General features: G+C 48.3%; 2 protein-coding genes across 12 annotated transcripts in view; one reads left to right on the top strand and one right to left on the bottom strand.

The window, feature by feature from the left end:
• The window catches only part of LOC127466299 (keratin-associated protein 10-1-like), a 101523-nt gene that overhangs the window by 53357 nt on the left and 26070 nt on the right, over positions 1-22096 (bottom strand). The window lies entirely within an intron of this gene.
• Positions 1-22096, top strand: part of PAK6 (p21 (RAC1) activated kinase 6) — a 43964-nt gene that overhangs the window by 6359 nt on the left and 15509 nt on the right. For 2 of the 11 annotated variants that reach the window (XM_051777001.1, XM_051776990.1), the window contains exons 2-7: positions 228-437; positions 10467-10777; positions 11079-11277; positions 11888-11947; positions 16047-16253; positions 20064-20272. In XM_051777001.1, coding sequence (XP_051632961.1) covers positions 16250-16253; positions 20064-20272 — 213 coding nt within the window. In that variant the 5' untranslated portion in view covers positions 228-437; positions 10467-10777; positions 11079-11277; positions 11888-11947; positions 16047-16249. Of the gene's footprint in view, positions 1-227; positions 438-1631; positions 1728-10150; positions 10227-10466; positions 10778-11078; positions 11278-11887; positions 11948-16046; positions 16254-16426; positions 16872-19634; positions 19752-20063; positions 20273-22096 lie in introns of those variants that run through there. The other 9 variants (XM_051776998.1, XM_051776997.1, XM_051776991.1 and 6 more) reach the window with 9 other exon arrangements.

The following is a 22096-nucleotide window of genomic DNA, read 5'->3' as shown; positions in this document are numbered from 1 at the left end:
AAAGGGGTGAGGGAGAATGTTTTTAACACTGCTGTGTGCCTGCCTGTGTTCTAGTGGTGAATGAATGCCTGACTGTGCCTCTAAACCATATATTTAAATAGCAGAATAATGGGCGTTGTACAACAGCAGGTGAATGAAAGTAAAGTGTAGTAAACAGACATCAGCTTATGGTTTATTAATTTTATTTAGTGGTTTTAAACATTTATAGAGTATTTGTTGTCCTGTAGGAGGCAAAATGATGGTTCCTGCCTTGAACTGGAAGGTTTTTAGTTGGCACGGTTTGAAGAAATGTTGGTGAAAGCAAGAGAAAGGAGATAGGTTTTTTAAGCATCTATCTGAATGGCACCTGAACAACCAGTTTATTGCTGTTGAAAACTATTTGTGGAGAGACCAGAGGAGAGGTCCTTGTCCCAGCTGCAGGAAAAAACTTATTTAAGGTAGGAAAAAAATACCTTGAATGTACAGAGATGGCTCTGAAAAATACCTGGTAACATCTAAAAATTGTGTAATCATCTCCTCCTGCCCATTATAAACCATAAACTGAAACTCCTCCTAGCTGGGAACCCTCCAGACTGAGAGTTGTGTGCTTAGGTTGTGGGGGATAAATTACAGTCCTTGATGAAAGTCCAGTGGAGGTGCTGGAGCCTTGGAAGAATGCACTTCCTGAGCCTGGAAGTGCAAGGCAGAGTGTCCACATCTTCCCTTTGCACACTGATGGATGTGATAGCTGTATGCAGTTCTCTTTTGCCCATGGGAAAGGAATAGTATGTGTGCCCATAAAAGCAAATCCACCTTCTGTTTAGGGAAGTAACTGTAGTCTGTAAACTCTTGGAAAAAGCCTTGTCGACTCTGTGAGGAGTGAAATGAAAATGCTTTCTGGCTGCTGCCTCTTCCTTTCCCCAGGCTGGGGGGGACTGGAGCGGTGCCTTCAGGGAGATTTGTGCTCTGGGAGGGGTGAGGCTGCCTGGGGAAGGGCACCTGTGCCCATGTGGAGCCAGGGGTCTGTGCCAGGAGGGGCCGGTGCCCGCAGCCATTGCATAACCCTGGGCTGGCTCCACAGCCACTGCCAGGCACTGGAGCAGCCAACGTGCTTGGATGCTGTGCTGCAGTTGGATTCCACTGGGTGGAAGTAGTTGAGGGTATTCCTGCCAACTTCCCAGGCAGGAGTCATCTGTTCTGCCTCTGTCGCTCGGGGAGCATGAATGAATGACTCTTGAAACATTAATGTAGAGCAGCTTCCAAGAATGCTGTGTACTGAAGCCTGGAATACATTGTGATCTGATTCATGATCCAGGGTCAGCAAAGGCTTTGAAGAGGTGTTTACCCAGTGGGTGGACACGCTGCACTTCAAACTGCCCAAGAAAACCACAACATCAGAGGGCAGGGGAGCAAAGTGTGAGCAAAGCCCCAGAGGAGCAGGGGAACCCAAGAGGGACAGTAGGAGCCACACGCTGTGGGCTGGTGGATGGGACAGCACAGCAGCTTGGGGATCTAGGGGGCTATGGAAGGTGCTGTTGCTCTTGGCAGCGTCACTTGACATCGTTTTAGGTTGGAATTCTGCATAACCGGTGTTCAGCATGGAATGGTTCTTTACATGGGTAAAACCTTGTGTTTTGGCTGATAGGATTTCATGGGAGAGGGAGGCTTTCTGCAGCTCCAGAGAGGGATCAACAGGGGGAAACAAGTGATGCTGCTGAAGAATGCAAAGTAGAGCAAGCTAGATAAAGGTGATCCTAATTGAGGAGGAGGGTTGGTATTTAATTAAAACTACTTCTAAAACCCAGGCTCTTAGCAGTAAAATAAATAATAGCAGGACATGAGTAATTCCTCTTGGGGGAATGTCAGAGACAAAATTACACTAATGTAATAATGAGGGGCCTGTGTGCAATTGCTCAGAGGAACAGGAACAGGGTAGAAGGATTTTTCACTGCTAAGAAGTTCAAATGTGGTTCAAGTCAAAAGGGACCGAAGCCTGTTAAAGCACAAGCTGCTTGGGGCTCTTGGGCTGTCTGAGCTCCTGAGCTGGACTTGGCAATCCCAGCCCAGAGCTGGAGGTCGAGCTCCTGAGCTGGACTTGGCAATCCCAGCCCAGAGCTGGAGGTCGAGCTCCTGAGCTGGACTTGGCAATCCCAGCCCAGAGCTGGAGGTCGAGCTCCTGAGCTGCTGTAGCGAATGATGGCAAGTTCAGTGTGGCACTTGCACTCCTGCTGCTCAGTCAGGGTGTTTGCAGTGGACTAAAAATAAGTACTTCAGGCCAGACTTGGGACAACTGAGCCATGTGTCGTGCAAGTGGAGGCAAGAAAGGACATTAAACCATCTTGATCTTCCTTATTTCCCTCCCACTCCTCATTTCTAGTTGTGAAATCATCTCGGAGCTCTGCCTGCTGTGATGCCCGTTTTGATGAGGTGGTTAAATAGCATAAACTCATTAAGCACTCCTGACTAATACTCAGTGACATAACAGCATTTCTTCTCCATAGCTGGCTTGCATAAATGCTGCATTTCAGTTTGGGTTACCCTTTCCATGTCACGCTTCTCGTTTCTGTGATGTCCATCTGTTTACCAGACAAGGTTCTGGTGGTGGGGGCGGGGAAATAGTCTCAGAATACAAAAAGAACAAGCCCCACAAGCGAGGCCAGCTGGGGCTTGGAGCAGCCTGGTCCTGAGCAGTGAGTGCAGCCCCGCTCCAGCTCTGAGCGGGGTCACTGGTGCAGCCCCAGCTGAGGCCCTGCAGCAGCATCCCCTGGCCAGGCCTGTGTCCTGCTGCTGTGCTGTGGAGAGGTGAAACACCACGTGTAGGAAAGATGGTTTAGTTGTTAAAATGAAACATATCATTTCAAACTAGATAGCAAATGTACCCAGCAGCTTCAGCAGAGGCAGTGACTGTGAACAGATCAAGTCAACTTGATGTCTCTGAGCTTGATTGGTTTTCCCCTGAGAAGGGGTTCAGTTGGGCTGTCTGTGGTGTCGGGGCTACCTTAGTGATGCCCTTCTGGCCTTCTGACTCTCCTTTCTGCCACAGGTATCTGTTCTGGATACCTTTTTTCCCCCCACCTGTGTCAGCCTTGGAGTTTTCTTTCAAATCTGTGACTTCAGAAGGCACAGCAGGAGCTGAGGGTCTTTATAGCAGAACTGGAGAGCTGGGCTTAGATGGGGGGAAGAGGTGTGAAAGTCCTTCCTTAATCTGGACCAGGAACAGAGGAGTTAATATGTGTGGTGGCCAGAAGGCTCTACACAGATCTTAAAATAACCAAGAACAGGATAATTTGGCTTAAAAAACCATCTGGGTCTTGATTCAATGCTCATTAAAATTCATAGTAGCCTTATGACTGGCTTGTGGAAGAATTAAGTAGGGTGTTACACTTTATAATGAGTACTTTGGGCCCTGGCCAAGAAAGTACATCACTGCCTATAACAATGCTAGAAATTAACTTCTTTCCTGTAACATACAGCTCAGAATCAGGATCTTTGAAGCACTTGTGGAAGTCAGTGAAAAAGCTCTGCTTTCAAGGGATTTTGGATTGCACCCCCAGAACAGCTGTTAGGGCTGACTCTGGGAAGAAGTCTCTGGGGAGTGGCCTCTGAGCTGTTCCTGCTGCAGCAAGCTGTCCACTTCGGGCACACTCACAGGGAATCTGCAGGAATCAGAGCTCTGAGTGTGCAGGGAGAGGGGGGAAATCAGACTGCAAACTCTGCAATATAAAATGAAAAATGTGTGCTGTTTATTTCCTTAGAAACGTAAATGTCATAACTAAATGTCACACGTAGTTCAGGTCTTGTAGCACCTCATCAGCCATAAGATGCTCCTGTCTGCGACTGCTACTGAGGCACCCTCCTGGTTTCTGACCCTTTCTTATAAAGTACCGGCCGATGTTAATAGGGAAGAAAATACCAATTCTGCTGCTCACTCCCAAATGGGGAGTTTGCAGAGCTCTTTGGGCTTTTGTGCTCTCTTCCAAGTTCTAAATATGTTCTCCCGAAGCGTCTCCGAACAGCAGCTGAGTGACGTAAAGCTGAGCCAGGAACTTATTTAGGGAACGTTGCCTTTTATTCCTGTGCCATTTAAAGGCATGTTTTTAAAAAGGTCTCTTAGAACTACGGGTCACCTGAATTGTGTCTGGCTACTCCTAACTGGTGGTCTGGGTGGTGGGCTGTGGCTGTACCTTCAACAAATGGCAGTCCCAGTTTAAAGAAGGAAATGAAGGAATTTTCCAGATAACTACTCAAGTATTTCTGTAACAAATCTTTGTTCACAACTCTACCCCAGGCTTTCAGTTTTCATCAAAGTTCTGAAGACCTAAATAAGAAAATGCTCATTTTGAGTGTTAACAAGAATTTGTTTTCAAAGGTCACATGTGCAAATGAACTAACTTAATACTTATTTTATTTGAACGTATTTTTTTCTGAATTCATTTGCTTGTAAAATTTATTTGGCACTTCAGAGAGCACATGAGCAAGAAAAGTATTTTTGAATTAGTAGCTTGAGGAATGATGAAGTAGATGATGAACTGAAGTTTTTCAGTTATTTTTACAATGCCATCTTCAGAATCTCTAAATGTGCAGAATGGGAAACATTACATTTTATTTACAGTTTAAACGACTATGTTTTATGTCGCTCCTTCTTGAATTATTATAATTCAGAATGTGGAGATTTCATTTATGGTTTATATAGATATAAATAGACACGTCTCAGTGGATTATTTTCTGGTGTCATGTGGGAGAGGATTCCGGTTGAGTTATTCCACCATGGTTCCCCTCTCCCAGCAGCCAGCAGGGCCCAGGCTCATTCCAAAGGAAGGACGTTTGCTCTGCCAGGAGCCAGCAGGTCCGTGTGCTCAGGAGGGCTGTGGCTGTGCCCAGTCTGGCCTCCATTAATCACAGGGTGCCTGTCCTCTGGAACAGGCACTGCCTGACTTGAGTGCACGTTTCAGTTCCTTACTGTGGCATCTGACAGCATTAATAGTTGCACACACACTTTGGGGAGTTGTGAAACTTATTTTTAATGGAGAAAGTGGCAGTTGGAGCTTTATTGTGTGTGCTGCTAAAACTGTGTCCCAGAGCAACCAGCACCTCATGCTGTCTTAGGCTGGGATTGAGGCTCTTATAAATTCCAGCCCAAATGAAGGCTGGAGGAGATTGCTGAAGATAAAGAAAATGAGAGGCTTTTGTAACTACTGTCAGAAGAGACCAAAAATCACTCTTATGGGAGGTAGAAATGAACTTTTTCTCTCTCCTCTGTTGTAGCAGTTAAGAGCACCAGACAAGGATGTCACAGCTACCATTTTTCTATATTATATCAATAAATCTCTGAGTGGGGACTATAACCATTTAATCCTTTCCAACCCCTCCTGAGGACTGCAGAGCATTCACAGCTTGTGGAGCCAAGGGAAACTGAGGGTACAACATTGGGACAAGCTCCTTTCAGTGGCAGAACAAGCAGGTCCAGTTCCTGCACTGCAGGTTTGTGGCTGCTGAACTGTAGACCAGGCTGCTGAGAAAAACAGAGCCTGAAAATAAATAATAGTAATAATAATAACATCCCCCCCACACGTTTAACTCTTCACCCATCTCCTTTCCAGTGAGAGGAAAGCCAGTGCTTGGTCCAGCCTCGGCAGCTGGAGTGGGTTGAAGTAAGTTCTGAATACTCATCCCCTGGCAGGGGGTTGAGATGCATTTTGGATACTCATCCCCATCTCAATAATCAACCCTTCCTTTCTTCTCTTCCTCGGATTCTATTCCAACAGCTGCCCTGCCTCTACCAGCTTTCCCCCCAGATAAGCTCCCATACAGCACTGGAGGGCAAAGGCCCCTTCTGCCCCTGCTGTCCAGGGGGCTGCTGCTGGGAGGGGATGTGACACCCGTTCCATGGCACGGGATTAGCAGTGCAGCTTCCTGATTTTCCTGAGGTGGGCTGAATGTCTTCAGCTGCCTAAGGCTGAGTTGTTCCCTGCCTCCACAGGCAAGTGGGATGGGAAACCTGTGCTGCATGGAGCCACGTGCCTGGATTTTGACAAGCATAAGCTCCAACCCTCCAATTATTCTAAGCTCTTGAGAGTTGGGTTTGAACGTACCCAGAGGTAGAGGGTGAGTAATGTCAGCACAGGGTGTTAGACTTGTGCTGCCGTTATTTTGGCCACTAGGAATTTGCTGGATTCTGGTTAATTCTGGAGTGATAGCTGACTGACCTAGTTATTGGGGACAGAGGCTGGGTCTGTGCTCCTCTGCTGCCAGCCAGGGATTTCAATCTGCATTTCTATAGCATTCTCAAGGATCGAAGCTTGCTTGGAAAAACAACAGATTAAGCCGCCTCTGTTGTGGGGGAGTTGAGCATTGTCACAGTGTTTTACCAGCCTGCAGAGTGACTTTCCCAAGGTGACCTGGGAATCTGTAGGCAATGCCGGCTTTCTGCTTGGATGCTGCCATTGCAGGACTGATCGTCCTGACTTCTGTGGGAAGCAGCAGATGCACCTTTTGTAGAGGGTGGCACAGGCTTGTCTGGTGGAGCGTGACGTTACTTCTGTAATAACCAAATGAGTGTGTGCAGTTTTTGCAAGTAAAAGATCTGGAAGAGGTGTGAGGTGGCTGTGATCCAAGCTGTATTGATTTTATCTGCAGGGAACGTCTACCAAGCCACAGGAATTTAACCAGTAGCAAAATAGCCTGTGCTGTGTTCAGGTGATCTTCTTGGGCTTTAACTTCAACTTCTCACCAGAGCGGGAGTTGACATTTTTAAAGTCTGCTGTTTCCTTACTCTCTTTAAGCTTAACCTGCTTTCTTCACTTAATGGAGAGGGTGGTCAGGCATCAGAAGGGGCTGGAGGTGGTGGAGTCCCCAGCCCTGGAGGTGTGCAAGAAACAGCTGGACATGGCACTCAGTGCTCTGGGCTGCGTGACAAGGTGGTGCTGGGTCAAAGGGTGGACTCCATGATCTTGGAGGTCTTCTCCAACCTTTGGGATTCTGTGATTCTTGCCTCTGGTGTTCTCAGTTTGGCAGAATTTCCTTGTGCTGTTTCCTTGCTGGCTGTGCTTTGTTCCACCATTGGAGCTGCCTGGCCCAGGAGAACCTGGCTGTAACCCAGGGAGAGCCTGAAGCAGCACAAATTTCCTTCGTCCATGTGACCCAGGCTGATTGTGTTTGGAATGTGCACATGGTGAAGAGGGACTCCAAGCTCCCCACCGCCCTGGCAGATTTGAGTGTGCACTGGCTAAACCAACTTCCATCTCTTCAGCTCTGGTGCATTTGTGTTTTGTTTGGAACTGGAAAAAAATCCACCTGGTTTAGACTGTAAACCTTGGAGAGTTTACAAGCACATGGGGTGAGCTCTGCGGTGGGAGTGCCGGAAGGGCTTTGTCCTGCTGGGATCTCTGGACACTCCCTGGACAAGGGCAGCAGTGCATAGTGAGCAGGAGGATAACCCCAGCCTTGGCCATGCAGGCAGCTCTCCTGGCACCTCCTGCCCCCCTCTGAACCGACAGCCTTGGGGGAAGGTGGCTGAGCTGTGAGCACTCAGTTAAAGCGAAACTGCCTCTGGATTGCTCCCTCCTTATCTCCAGCCCTGGCTAATGTCATGTGGTGATTATGAGACTCCCAGACTTGATTCCTATCTCTAGCTTCCTCCCACCAGCTGGTGCTGATGTTGAATTTGCAACACAGTTCTTCTCCTAGTGACCCCTCTGGCCCCATCCTTGGTGCTTCCCTGACCAGCTTACTCTGGATTTGCAGAGCTGTGAAAGAGAGGAGGGGAAGGATTCTTTGTGGAAGAGCATTTGTGCCCCCTATCAAATCCCTGAGCTCAGTGGAGCCCTGCTGGAAGGTCTGACTCTGTGGGTGGAATTGCTGTAGTTCTTATTGGGACTTCCTGAGTGTATCAGATTTCTTGTTCCTTAGTGTTAGGCTTCTCCTGGAAACTTTGTTGAATAAAAATAAGTTTTCCTTAGCAGTTTTCCCAGTTCCCACAGGCTCCAGACAGGTGGGCAGGTACATTACTCCTGGCTGAGGCAGAAGAAAGAGAGTTGGCCTGGTAGAGTTGGCCTGTGTGTTTCTGACTTTTTTGCTTTTGAATTTTAGAAGTGCCCAGTCTTGCCTGTTGGAATAGGAAAACATTGAACAGTGGTTTTTTTCCTCACAAAAGTGTGTTGTAGTAGAGATGGACAGGGATTCAATGGAACCTACTGCAGCAGTGCAGGACGTGAGGTCCCGGAGCTCTCCCGGCGCAGTGACGTGACTGGGCAGGGTGAGGAGCGAGCTGAGATCAGCACTTGGGATCTGACACTGGCTTTGCTTTGTGTCTGGGGAGGGGACAGGGAGCACGGAAGGGCCTTTGCTGGCAGATAAAGCAGGCAGGCCTCGATGCAAGCCTTTAGTCAGCGTAGCCTGCAGCATTGTGCTGCCAGGCCTGGAGGAGCAGCACAGAGCAGTAGGAGGAGTGGGGCGTGGAGGTCTGTGTTTACAGACATGGACCGGTATAATTATTTATATTGTCTTGTGCAATTCTCTAGGTAAGAAGGGAGCAGTGGGCAGGCAAGGAGCAGTGAAATGTGTAATAAAGGAACAGTCGCTGAAGGGGAAAATTAGAGGTGCGTCGCTTTTACTGGGAAATTTTTCTTCAAAGTGTGTAGGACTGCTGGGACCAAAGTGTGAATAGAAAGACTGGAAAGTGTCCTAATTTTTCATTAAGATTGTAGGCAGCAGAGGTTCACACCGACTCAGAGCTGCCTTGGTTTCATCTAAGCTTGTGTCTTGACAAGTAAAATCAGGCTCTTCCATTTATAAAGAACTTCTCTTGTTCTAGAAGACTGTCTCAGCACATAACCCAGGAAATACAGTCCTCATGCAAATCTGGAGCCAGCTCCAAGCCTGGGTGACTCCTTGGAGACTGTAAATGCCATTTGTCTGTGGCGCTCCCAACGCCCTGGTCCTGTGGGTGACTCCTCCGTGCCTGGCACAGCAGCAAAGCCCTGGTGCACAGATGACAGGGACAGTTTGTACTCCCCGACGCGTTCCTTCCACACCTCCCAGGATCACCTCAGCTTCCTCCCCTCTGATCCTCCACCGCGCTGCTCTGCCGTGGAGTTCCAGCCTTTTGGGAAAGAATACTGTCCCCTCTGGTATTCACTATCCTTTACTATTAACAGGAACTTTCATTTTTTGATTACATCTGGGTACGGGGCTTGCCCTGGAGGAGCTAATCCCCAGACAGAAAGGAACCTGGCTAAGTATTTCCTGCATCCTAGGGAGGGAGCAGGCAGGAAGCCCGGGTCTCTGTGGCAGGCTGTGGCAGGCAGGGACCTGCAGTGGAACATCGAAGTGGTGACTTCACGCTCAGGAAGCAGCCCTTCCACAACTTAGCTGGCAGGTCTGGAAATGAGGGTTAGGAACCTCAGACCATCAGCTCCACTGCCAGGATTACCTTTAGGTTCTCTCTGTGAACCCCAATTCTTTTCTCCATTATAGTCCCCATAGAGCTGGTGAATCCCAACTACCTCTGTGACCCTGGTTGTTGTACAAACATACTGCAGCCTTTTGAGGTGGGATGGAGAGGTAGGAAAAGAAATGGGAATGAAGGAACAAGGCTAAAAGGTCACTGGGCTGGCCCATCTCTGCTGGACAAGCCAATCCCAGCAATAATGATGACAGCCTAATGATTGTTTGTACCATGTCAGTTATTTATTTTAAAGGCAGTTCAAAAATCAAACAACCAACCCCCCCCCCCAAAAAAAAACCCCACCTCAAAACAAACCCCTAAAAAGTCATGGATTTTTATGGCTTTTATCTCTGGTCTTTGGACCTAAAAACACCTGAGGGTTAAGCCAAGATTGTTAGTGGTTTGGAGAGGCCAAGAAGCCTCTCAATTTGCAGTGGAGCAAGAACAGCTGATAGGTTTGCTGACAGGAACTCTGACCTCTCCTGGGCTCTAATCCCCAAAGTGTCCTCTGCCCCTTTCACCTAGGTGTCCAATGCTGCTGGTGTCCTGCTGGGCATGAGTCATTTGGGGAAAGTATTTCCAGGAGTCAGGAAACCCAGAGGCACAACGGGATGGGAGGGTGATCCCAGACTCCAGAGCCGGCAGCACTGACTCACTCGCGGTAGGACAGGGCAAAAGGAAAAGCACCAGGTCATGTGCTGCTCATCTGCAATGCAAATCAATGGGGTGAATTCTTCTACAGCCAGCCATAGAGCTGGCAATGCAAGCTTTCCTGCCAGGAATGACAAGGGATTGGTGGCAGGTCCTGAAACACAGGGCGAGATGGCGGGTTCTTTAGGAGCTGTAGCAGCTCCTGGCCCCAAGGCTGTGGAGCCGAGAGAGAAGAGCCAAGGAGCGGAGCTTTAATAAGCCACAGTGGAGCGGGGTGGTGAAGAAGGGCGGAGGGGAATGGGAAAGGATCTCCCCAAGGTTCTTGCCCAAGACCCAGCACAACTCAGTGCCCAGGTGTGACTCTGAGCTCTTTCTCTCTCATTCCCTCTAGGGACCAAGAAAGAAGACAAAGAGGAGAAGGTGAGATGGTCCCAGGAGGCTCTCCTTTCAGCATATGTCGTTTTCTGAGGCTTCTCTGTGCTGAGTGCTTCTGTGTCCCATCTGCTACCACACCCTGAAATCAAACTCGGCAGCTTAGGTGCACCAGGCACTGTACAAACATGTCAGACTTGCCTCCACCCCTTTTTCTACTCCCGCTTTTTCCTGCCGTCTTTCTCTCTCAAGTTTATCGGCGTGTCAGCGGATTCTGGTGGCAGAGCATTCCCACCTCACCTCTGGGCACAGAGCAATGAGGAGTCAGGGGTAAGTGCCCTCCTGCAGATTTGGGCATGGACGTTGACTTGCTTGCTTTAAAGCCATAACAGCCATTCTAATGGCCGCTGTTCTGTGGGATTTGTGCCCTGTGTTTACAGAGGACTGGGTTTGTCAGTTTGAACTAACGTCTCCACTCCCCAGTGGCTGTGCTGCCTTGGCTTAACCCCTTCCCTTCGGAGCTGAGCCGTGCCACGGATCGGTGTAACGATCGCACGTGTGTTGGCAGTGCCAGCCTGGGGCGAAGGGAGAGCAGAATAGTTTGAGGGGTCATACAGTTTTTTCTCTCAAGGGATGGTTCTGAACGGGAAGAAAAACCAGGAGCTGGATTCCTTTGCGAAGGAGTTTTCTTCATCTTTGCTCCTACAGCCCAGCAACACTGTCCTCCAATCGGCTTTGCTGCATGACAGTGGGAGAGTTTGCCTCCAGACCCTTCTTGCTCCTCTCCCTTGGAATTGTCCACCACCAGCATTGTTGCAACAGGACTGCCAGTAAGATCTTATGTTTTTTGCTTCCCAGGGTCTTTTAGGTGGGACAAGGTGTGGGGCTGTGGTGTTGGGGTCTGGTGATTCAGCCGACTGACACTCAAGGGATGGGGAGTGCAGCAGGGAAAATGCCTTGTTGAATCTGAGAAGGGTGATGCTCTTAAAACCTTGGGATGAAGAAGGGGTTAAGAATTGCTCTGGATGATGCTCGAGAGAGCAGACAGCATGTCAGGAACATGCAGCTCGTTGCCTTTACAGGAGACAGAGCAATGTCTGCTCTGAAGTCTGTGGTATCTACAAGGACCCTCAGTGTACCTTATGGAGAGGTCCAGTCAAACCCTCCTGTGTGTACTCCCAACCTCGGGCTGCTGTGCTGGCCAGGATCCTCCCAGCACTCCTGCTGAAGCCACGCTGTAGTACTCGTGTGGGGCTGGGTGTGAGTGTGTTTTGGCTGGCTGGAAGCTGGGTAATCTCCTCCTATTTAAGTTACAATCTACGATTCTATTGGGCATTTGTACTTAATTATTTTTGTCAGGTGGTAACCAACTATACAGCCAGGTATGTGCAGCGACAGAAACCAGTCCTGTCCATTAATCTTTGCTTTCTTCTTTGCCAGGACACTAGTGCTTTAATGCATTTGGGGACAGAGCACTGAAAAACAGAAGAGAAATTTGTGGTGAGTGCAAGCTCTTGGGTGAGGCTGGGGGATGTATGTAGAGTAAGAGACATTTGCTGAGTCTTCCCCTGCATTTCTGAGTTCTGTGCTTGGGTAAAACCTGAGTCAGCCCTTACACAGCTGCTGGGGAAGGGAACCTGCTGCCTGACTCTCCCTCCAGCCCTGTCCCACCGGAAAGTCTCATTCCTGAAGTGTGATGAAGCTGTATATTGATGTTGATATTCCGTGCTGCCTTGGTATGGACATGGTGTGTGCTGTGGGAGCAATGGCTTTTGTACCCAGTAGCAAAGCTGACCAAACAGTGGCCAAGCAGATAGCTGGCTGGATTAGTAACTGTGCTTCCAGATGGAAAGCCTGCTCCCTGCACAGGGGTTTTTTCTGTCTAGATGGGTGTGAGCGTGGATGTACCTGGGAAGGACGCTCTGGGTCCTGCTGCTTGCAAAAGTGAGACACATAACCCTTCTTTGGTCACAAAATGGTTTTCATTCCCAAGGAGAATGAAATTAATTAAGGAGAATTCCTTAAAAGTTTGGCTGTCCTGCCTCCATTGAGGAAAAAAGAGCTCTTTTTAACCTACTTCCCTAATGTGCTTAGGGAAATTCAGAAGGAGAGAAAAGAGCTAAATGTTTGTGCAAATTGCTTTAAAGAAAACTGGTTAAAACAGCTTGGACTAGCTTAGCCCAACTGCAAGTAAAAGCTCAGCCAGGCCCTGAGCTCTGTATTACACAGACTGTGTTCTTGGGTACCAGCAGGGATATGATGCTCAAGTTCCATCCCAATGGGAGCAGCACAAGAGTTCTGTACCTGGGCAGGACGTGTCTGTGGTACCGCCCCTACCCCTGCACTAGTCCCCTGCCTTTGAGTTATAATTGCATAGGCTCAGTGCAAGGGAGACTTGGATGTTTTTAGGGAGTTTCTCAATATGGTTTAAAGTTGCAGGATTACCCTGTAGCTTGAGGACTAATGCACTGAGATGGGGTCATTAGTGCCAATACTGTCGTTCTGAGATTGATTTTCCATTCGGCTGCCAAAAGAGAGCAAGGGGGATGGAGGGTGCACAAAGACTAAAAGTCGAACTCTATTTCCCTCAGAAATATCTCAGGAAATTACATTTTCCCCAAGGCTGAGCCATTTTACTTGTAGTGTTAGTAAATGGATTATTTTGTAATTAATTGATGAACAGAGTACAGCTGTAGCCAACACCAGTTATTTGTGTTGTGTTCCGAGTGCACCTCAGGTTTTAACCTGGTTTTTACCGAGGCTGTGTTAGCACTCGCACTCATGGCAGGTCTGCCCTTTGCAAACAGAGCAGGAGAACCGATATTCCCTGGGAGAAGACTTGTCTGTTACGATTTGTTTCCATCTCGGTATTGGCAGCAGTGAGCAGGAAGGCACTGAGAGTCAGCCAGGTTGAGGAGTTCGAGCTAGTCTGTCTCCTCTGTGTTTTGGGGCACACTGTGTGGGCTGCAGTTTTCCCATAGTTATCCTGTGAGGATAACACAGGCAAACTGCCTTGCAGGCTGCTGACAGCAATTAAATATATTTGTATCTCACTTTGGGAGAACATGATGAGCATAAACAGGGACTAAGATGGTTTAGTGTTGGTTGGAATGAAGTTTAACTCTTGCATCTCTATATTCGGGTGATTGGGACATCGCTGGGGTGTCTCTGCCAGCCCCTGGCTGTGCTGCTGGAGTGAGCATTGTGAGCCAGGACTGTGAGCACCGGTGCCTCTGCTGGGGCAGGTCTGCCTGGGAGCTCAGCCCTGCTCAGAGCGTGTGACTCCCTGCACACAGTAAGATCTGTGCCGTGCCCATGGGCAGCACAGACCTGCAGCTTCCCTCTCGTAACCCGTCGTGCCAGAGGCAGCTGGGCCCGGCCGGGCAGGGCGCTGGGATGGAGCCGCAGGACGCGGTGCCCGGTGCTGTGGCATCGCGTGTTCCCCAGACACAGCCTTGGCTCCTTCCCCTGCCATGTGACCCCGCCTGCCAGATGTGGCCCCTTGTGCTTGTCCCAGCGTAACCTCTCGTCTGGCAGAGATGATGTGTCTCTTCATGTGGATTTCTGGAGACAGAACCTTAAATGTTCTTACTCTAATCTCGGTAGTATTTTTATGCTGATTTTGAATGGATCTGTCACACAAGACAGTGGAAACTGAAGCCCTGAATCCTTCAAGCCCTTTTCTTGAAGCTCTTTGGTGTTTTACATGAACAGCAAAATACAGCCACTTGTTTTTAACCCTGATGCATCCTTTTTGGCAAAATAATGTCATTAAATGCCTGTGGAACAAAGCAGCTGCTCTTGGGACAGGGATCAGTGAGGTGTGCAGGTGTGAGGCACTGCATGGTTTGGTATAGCCAGAGCAGGACACAGCCCACATTAAGTGGGGAAAAAGGGTCATAGTTGGTGTCGTGGCTTTGGGCTCAGCCCGGTGACCTGCAGCACATGTCCCACTGGCTCTGGGTGGACATGAGTTGCCACTTCCTCCGGTGCTGAAGCAGGGTTTGGTGGCTGTACCCTCTCACACACCAAACCCAGCATGAAAGGCTGGTCTAATAATCAAGGCCCTGGACTGCAGTGAGGTTTGGGTGTGGTTTCTGTCTGTGCTGTTGGGCTCTGTCACAGTGTCTGGACCTACGTGCTGGTGTCAAGATCAAACCTGTGGGCAGAGTGTGTCTTGGCTGCTGCTGGGGCCCTGCACCTGTGTTTTCTCTCTGTAGCCAGGGTGTGTTGGGTCTGGATCTGGCCTTGACAGAAAGTTAAAAAGTGGCCAGGAGACATACCTGGGAGCTCTTTTAGATTTGCTGTTCTAGACATAGCTGGGAAGAAACCGGGCTAGTAATTTTTTTTCTGTCTAGTCTGCAAATGAGGATAATAATTCCTTTTCCTCACCTTTTGTCTGTTTAGATGAAACCTCTGGAGGGTGGGGCCTGACTTCAGAGACTGGCCCGATGGGACAGTGACTTCAGCTGGGATTCCTAGGGCCTGTAAATAAGGGAAAACTTTATTATTGTCGAGGGAAAGCCCATTAGCGATTGGGACATGCCAGCACTGGTTTTGGAAAGTTCAAGAGGTCTTTTCTATGCAAATGCTTTGATAGGTCCCAGAATGAATTTGGTGTGGTATAGCTAAAACACACCTAAAAATATGTCACCCAGCAGCATCCAAAACAAGCTGAGCAAATAGGCGTTCACTGGCTTTTAGTTTTTAGCCCTAATTTACGAGAAGGAAATGGAGCAGGGGAGGAAGAGGCAGCACTGGAGCCTTCGGACCCTGCTCAGTGGAGGCATGGCAAAAAATCTCAAAGAGTTGAGTTGTTCTTCTCATTTGTCAGAAATAAACCCACCAATGTAACAAATATGTCTCTCCCTAAGCTTATTTCTAATGTAATATTAATCTGTGCTCTCATGTGTGTGTTTGGGCAGGATTTAGAGCATTACATCAGTTTGCTGTGCTGCCGCTTCGCTCCAACACGCAGCTTTGCCATGGGGGGCTGGGGAGGGAGAGGAGTGCAAGGAAAGGACTTGGAAGGGGGGAAGGGATGCACAGCAAGCAAATAGCCACTCTCCTTTAGGAGGAAAAAAGTGCCTCAACCAGTATTTCTAAAACTAGAATTGCAGCCAATTGAGGAAGGTGTCGTGGAGTCAGAGCTGTGCTCTTAGATCCCATTTCAGATTTTGGACCGTTTTGCTTTCCACTGACCCTTGTTGCCATTCCTTGCTGAGTGAAGTCACATTTGGGTTTGTGAGCTCCTCAGGGACCTAACCTGTCATTTCTCTGTGTCTGCAAACTGCTGTGAATGTTGATGGCCTCTTATAAATAAAAAGGATGTGGGAAAGCTCAGGAAGGCAACCAGGAGGATTGTAGGTCTGGGCTGTGGTGGAACTCCCTGCGTGCACCCTTCCAGCTCCCTCAGTGTGAACACACATGTGTGCATGTGCCACGCATGGCTAATGGCCTGGTTAGCCTGGGAGCCATTCCCAAGGCAGCACATGACACTGACCTGCGGAGCAGAGCATGGAAATAGGCTTTTCCTTTTAATTGGCGGGTTCTCTGCGATCTTCATCTTCCTACTGCAAACTCATTCTGCATATTGCAGTTCCTCCGGTCCTGTAGGAAGAGTTCTCCTCCTCTCCCTCCCCTCTCGGAGCTGGCCAGAGCAGTTTGGCGGATGAGCTGCGGGAGGACTTGGAAATGATGGGACCGGCTCTGCTGAGCCCGGGGCCGGAGCGTTCCCTCCGGTCCGGGCAGGAGGAATGTAGGGAGTTGTGTCCAGATCCGCGATAGCGGCGCGAGGAGCCGATGAGTGAGTTCGGTGCTGCAGCGGGGAGGGGAGGGAAGGCTTATTTGGAACGAGGAGCTGCCCGAGCGAGGCTGAAGGAGCTCCGCGCTGCCCTGCTATCATCAAGTGCCTGTGGGAGGGAGGGAGGGCACGCTCCCTGGGTCCTGGGAGCGTGGGGCTGGCCGGGAGCAGGGGGGAGGCAGGTCGGGTGAAGTGCCAGTGCCTGCCGCTGCCTTTGGCTGGGCGTTGGAAGGAGCCATTTCTCATAACGTTTGGCTACTTGTTTTTATCAGAGGGGTTGGTTCATTTCTGTGCCCTGCTCCTGGGCTCGCCTGGCTCCCCCCATTCCTCTCTCCTTCCTAACTCTCATTCCCCCTCCATCCTTAATCTTCCCACCCCTTCCTCTCATCTGAGCCTGACCCTTCTCTTTTCTTGCCCCTCCTTCCCAGCCGATCCCTCCCCCTGCTCTGGATCCGCTGGCTGTGGGATTTTTTTCCCGTGCTCACTGGCAGATGTGACAGCTTTGGGAACTGTATCATCCAGGAACAGCTATATCTGGAGTTGAAAAACCTAACGTGGTTTCCCAGGCAGCAGGAATGGATCGCTGAGAGAATTTCAATCTCCGACTGCTTTTGTCTTGTGGTAGTGACTTTTATTATTTATGTTTGTGACATTTCTTACAGTACAGTTGTCAGCACTGAATGAAAGACTAAAGTCTAGTAGATTATTATAAAATCAGTGTCACAGTATTTGTGTTGTTATATTAAAGGGATGCTGTCTACGTTTAAATACAGGTTTGGCTTGATTTACAAAATTTTATATGCATAAAATGTTCTTATGAATTTCTTACTGACTGAGAAAAGGCCTGTTTTTATGTGTTTTATTTAAACATTCTTTAGCTGGGTATTGGAAATAAAAATAAATAGCTCTTGCATGAAAACCACAAAGTGAAAGGAGGCTGGTTAAATACAGAGCTCCTCGATGAAATGCAAAACCTACCCAGATTATTACAATCCATATTTCAAATAACTATTTTTAGTGTATGGATTTCATTTGCTCTTAATGCAGTTTACCTTTAAACCACCTGTCTGATCTCTTTCTAATCAGATGTAAAGCAAATGCCACTGGGTGCCCAGGGGTGTGTTGTGTGTGGAGCTGATTACATTGTGTTGTTTCTGAGATGTCTATTATAAGCCAATAAGGCACTTGCAGGCCATGTCAGCCAGTCCCCTAAAACCGAGCAAGAACTCTGGAGCTGCTCCTTGCAGGGTCTTGGGGGGCTTTGGGCTCTGGGATGGCAGTGCAGGGCAGGGGCTCAGTGACAGCTATGGGGATTTATGGCAGTGTACAAATGCAGTGTTTGTGCCTGTGCAAGCTGAGATGCTGACAGAGCCACTGTTCTGGTTGGGGCCAAAAAAACCTTTAAAAATTTGCATTTTGAAGCAGTTCAGCCTGAATCACTCTCCTTGTGGGGAAATGCCTGACATGTTCAGAAAACCATTGATGCTACAAGTGCTAATGGTTGTGGCATTTGGAACACCCCATTTTACAAGACTCTTTGCCACCTGAAGCAGTTAAAGAGCAAACTTGGAAGAGACTGTGCTATGCCCTGGGTATCTTTTCATTATGAAGCTGTGAGAGAAGGAGCAGGAGAAGGAAAAAGGCTGGTTGAAATAGTAATATCTCTGTGTCTGGAAATACCCCTGAGCTGGTGGATCAAGGAGCAGTCATGACTGATGTGTATTATGGATTCAGAACTGAACCCCTTGCTGTAATACTGGAGAGATACTCCCTGTTCTCCTTGGAGGCTGGGAAGCTCCTTAGCAGCTCCAGCTGCTGGTTTGAGCAGTACTAACACCATGAGCATCTTTCCGGTATTGACTGTACTTTTCTTTTCCTTAAAGAATTGCCCTCTGACCTTAGTCTTGATTCTTAGTTAATAAGTAGCACCAAAGGGACCTGAGAGATGAATCACTGTTTGAGGAGCTGCAATCCAGACCTGGAGCACAGACACCCTTCCCATTAGCTCTCCACTGAGATGGATTTGTGTTTTCATTGGAGCTTGTTCTGAGCAAAGATTATTCTGGCTGTGAAACCTCTTCCAAGCAGAACAGTTGCTTCCAGCCTCTCTTGTGGTTTTTTTTTTAGTTTGCTAACCTTTTGTTTTCTTTTCCAACTGTGAGGTATCTTTGGTGGGCTCCTGGCTGCAGTGTTGCAGTGGCCAGTGTCAGTGTGAGGGGTGGGTTTCACCAGGGGTGGATGGCATGACTGGGGTGTTAGATGGAGTAAGGGTCCTTCTGTGCCATACAAACAATTCCCACCCCTGTGGCTGCAGGATCATGGTGACCAAACTAGGAGCCAGTGTAGATTGGATTTCAGGACCTCTGTCTAGCGCCAGGAATCAGTCATTGTTCAGCTGGTGGCTGCCCTTTGCTCCCTAAACAAGTTTAGAGTGGGACAACCTGGAAAATGTTTGCCCTAGATTTCCCTGTGATGTGCTGATTTTGGAGATGGGTGTCCTCTTGTCTCCAAGATGGGTGTATTCTTGTCTCCAAGATGGGTGTATTCTTGTCTCCAAGATGGGTGTATTCTTGTCTCCACTACAGAAGGTTATCTCTCTGTGGTCTGTGTCTCTGACCCTTGCAAATATTTGTTCAGCACACATAGTTGGAGGCCGAGGGCCTGTACAGGGGAAGAGTGACCTGCTACAAAGCTGAAGTGGCAAAAATGCTCTCTCTGCCTGCTGTCAAGGAAGAGGAGCCGTTCACTGCTGTGAGCAGTGCTAGTGAGAGGCAAATGCCAACAGTCAAGTTGTCCGTGGAAAGGGAAGAGCATATAAACGATTTCATTTTTTTACTGGTGGATTTTAATTGCTTTAATAAACCTGTGGAGCTTTTTCCCAAATCAGTCAGTGGAATCATGGAACATTTCAGAGAAGGGACCTTGAAAGAGGTTGTGTCCATCCCTTGCAGTCCTCTACCTTTCCTAGGTTGTGCACACAGAGCTCCGGTTCTTCCTTTTCCTTCATATCTTCCCAATTTCAGAGAGGTCTGATCTCTTAGCTTTCTATTTATCTAACAATCTTTTTTGGGCTATAAAATCTAGATTCAGATTTTGAATGTCTCCTGTGTTTGGGAATATTTCAGTGTTAGCTGCTTCTGGCTTGTTGCACTTACACTGGCTGTTCACACAAGCTGTCTGTCTCAGCCCTCAAGGGAAGGAGTCTTGGTTTTTAATTTTAGCTTCTTCAGCTACCTGCTGACAGAGTTTGATTTCCACCTCCCACCTTCTCTCTCCCTCACGGGCCCTCTAAGCAAGAAAAACTGAGATCCGAAGTTGGTGTTGGGCAGATCTTCTTTTGGCAACAGCTCTGTTGTCTTAAAATTGGAACCAAGTGGATATTAATTACTTGCAGTAACCAGTGAGAAGACAACCTGAGCCCTGTTCATAACCACCTTTCATTCCGGGCTTGTAGTGGCATCAACACTCTCGCTGGCTGGACTCCAGAGCCATTTAACCTAGGTAGGAGCCTGTAAGATATAAATACTCATCTCTAACATGTTTTTGAATGCTTATATCAGGTAATGTGAATTTGTAGAAATAAAGGAAGTCAGTAGAAATCCCAGCTCAGCCATGGACCTGCCAGGTGGTCTTGGGCAAGTCTTTGCTGTGTTGGTGCCTCTGCTTCCTCCTGTGATGATCAGTGTTTGTTAAAGTGCTTTTCCCCAGAGAATGCCCTTGGTGCAGTGCAATGAGCTGCCAGAAGTGGCCGGTGGTTGCACGGGCGGGCGCTGCGGGCGCAGACACACTGACGGCGCTGCCTTCCCCCTGCAGGCGTCATGTTCCGCAAGAAGAAGAAGAAACGCCCGGAGATCTCGGCTCCGCAGAACTTTGAGCACCGTGTCCACACCTCGTTTGACCCAAAGGAGGGCAAATTTGTGGGCCTGCCCCCCCAATGGCAGAACATTCTGGACACGCTGAGGCGCCCCAAGCCAGTGGTAGATCCTTCGAGGATCACGAGGATGCAGCTCCAGCCCATGAAGGTAAGAGAGGGAGGCGGCTCTTCGCTGTTGCAACATTTCCGTTGCTCCAGAAGTGAGGCTAAGGGTGGGATCTGTATGGGACTGAGGGGAGAGCAGGGGCTGGGCTTTGATAGTACCTTCATGAGCAATAGGGACAGCAGTGTCCTGAACTGCAGGGGTGCCACTGTTGGAGTAACCAGCTTGGCTGCCTGTCACTGTGGACACAGGGACATGGGAAAGCTCTCGTGGAGCTGACAGGACCTGGGATGTGTTCAGCTGCTGTACAGGGAAGGGAGGAGGAGAACTCAGACACAGACCTGTTTTAGCAGGTTTGTCATTCTCATGGGTGAGCAAATTGGGCTGGTAATGAAGTTGCCAGGGAAGCCTGAGTGGGAGAGAGTGGGGTAGCACTGGCTTGCTGTTCATGGACAAGTGAGGACAGCAAGGACTAAAGGAGGGTTTGGGCTAAAAGGGTTTCTAAACCAGCATTTTGATGGAAAGTAGGACATATTAAACAGGAACATGTCCTCAGAGCAAGTCCTTCAGTAAGCAGAAACAGGTGATTCTGGTGGATGGGTGGGTTCAGCTGGCTGCTGGAATTGGCTTTGGAGACTGTGTGAGAGCAGGGACCTGCTGTGGGAACAGAAAATGAATGATAGTGACAGAATCATTGTGTTTAAAGTCTTGGGAGCTTGTGGGAAGTTTTTCTTCTCTTTAAAAAAAAAAATGCTCCAGTGGCTTAAAAGCTGAAAGGTGAGTTGTCAAATAGAGATGTTACTACTTGGGGTTTAGGAGGGATATAAAAAAGAGTTGGCCATCTGATGAATATATTTAGTTTTTTGTGTGTAGGTGTTAAAAACATGGGGACTAAATGGGACTATATTTGGTATAATGTAAGTTTTATACATAATCAGACTTGCAGCTGAAATGGCACATCATATTGGAGCAGAATGCTGATTTGTAAAGGAAAGACTTGCTCGGGAAGAACAGGTGAAAGAAAAAGGCAGGAGGTATTGCCTGGTGTACTGAATGTGCTTTGAGGTTCAAAATATAGTAGGAGATAGGAGCACAGTCCAGAGCAGAGATGAAATGTGTAATAAGAGACCAACTTGGTTGGATCAGGAGCTCTTTAATGAGCTTAAACTGCAGGAGGATTGCTCAGAAGGGTGGAAACTAGGTCAAGTTATAAAGGGCAAAGAGAAAAGAAATTTATGTAGGAACAAAACTGGAAGGCCAAGGCACAAAAAGAGATGTTATTCTCAAAGAACATAAAGGGCACTGAGGAGACATCATAAGTGCACTGAGGAGAAGGAGGATGAAGGAAAGAATTTGCTCACTGCTGATCTTGGAAGAAAGTTAATAACAGATGACACCAGGAATTCTTAAGTGTTTAATGATTTTTCTGCAGCCTTTATTAAGTGTGTTCAGAGGGCTGACACAATTAGCACGAGCATGAAGGGATGGGAATGCAAGCTGGAATAAGAAAAGAACATGAACAGAAATGAGACTTAGTTAAGAAGTTGCATATTTTCAAGTCAGCTGGGCCTAGTGAGATTCAAGGAATTGCAGATCAGTCAGAATAATTTCTATTCCCAGAAAGAGGGTGGAACAAATAAGCAAGTAATCTATTTGCAGCCACTTCCAAGGAGATAGCAGGGTAATAGCTGGCAGCCAGTGTGGATTTATCAAGAACAAATCACATCAAGCAACCCAATTTCCATCAATCCCAGGGTGTGGGGCCGTGGGTCTGGGGGAAATGACAGCACTCTCCTGTACCTTGACTTGAGTGAGGCTCCTGACACTGCACCAATGGCATTTCCAGAGCAAACTGAGCCATTTTGGCAA

The sequence above is a fragment of the Manacus candei genome, unplaced genomic scaffold (assembly GCF_025592945.1).
Source record: "Manacus candei isolate 608988 ecotype Guabito, Panama unplaced genomic scaffold, ASM2559294v1 h1tg000009l, whole genome shotgun sequence".
Taxonomy (NCBI): Eukaryota; Metazoa; Chordata; class Aves; order Passeriformes; family Pipridae; genus Manacus; species Manacus candei.
The sequence above is the reverse complement of the archived record's forward strand: the minus strand, read 5'-3'. Positions and strand labels throughout refer to the sequence as shown.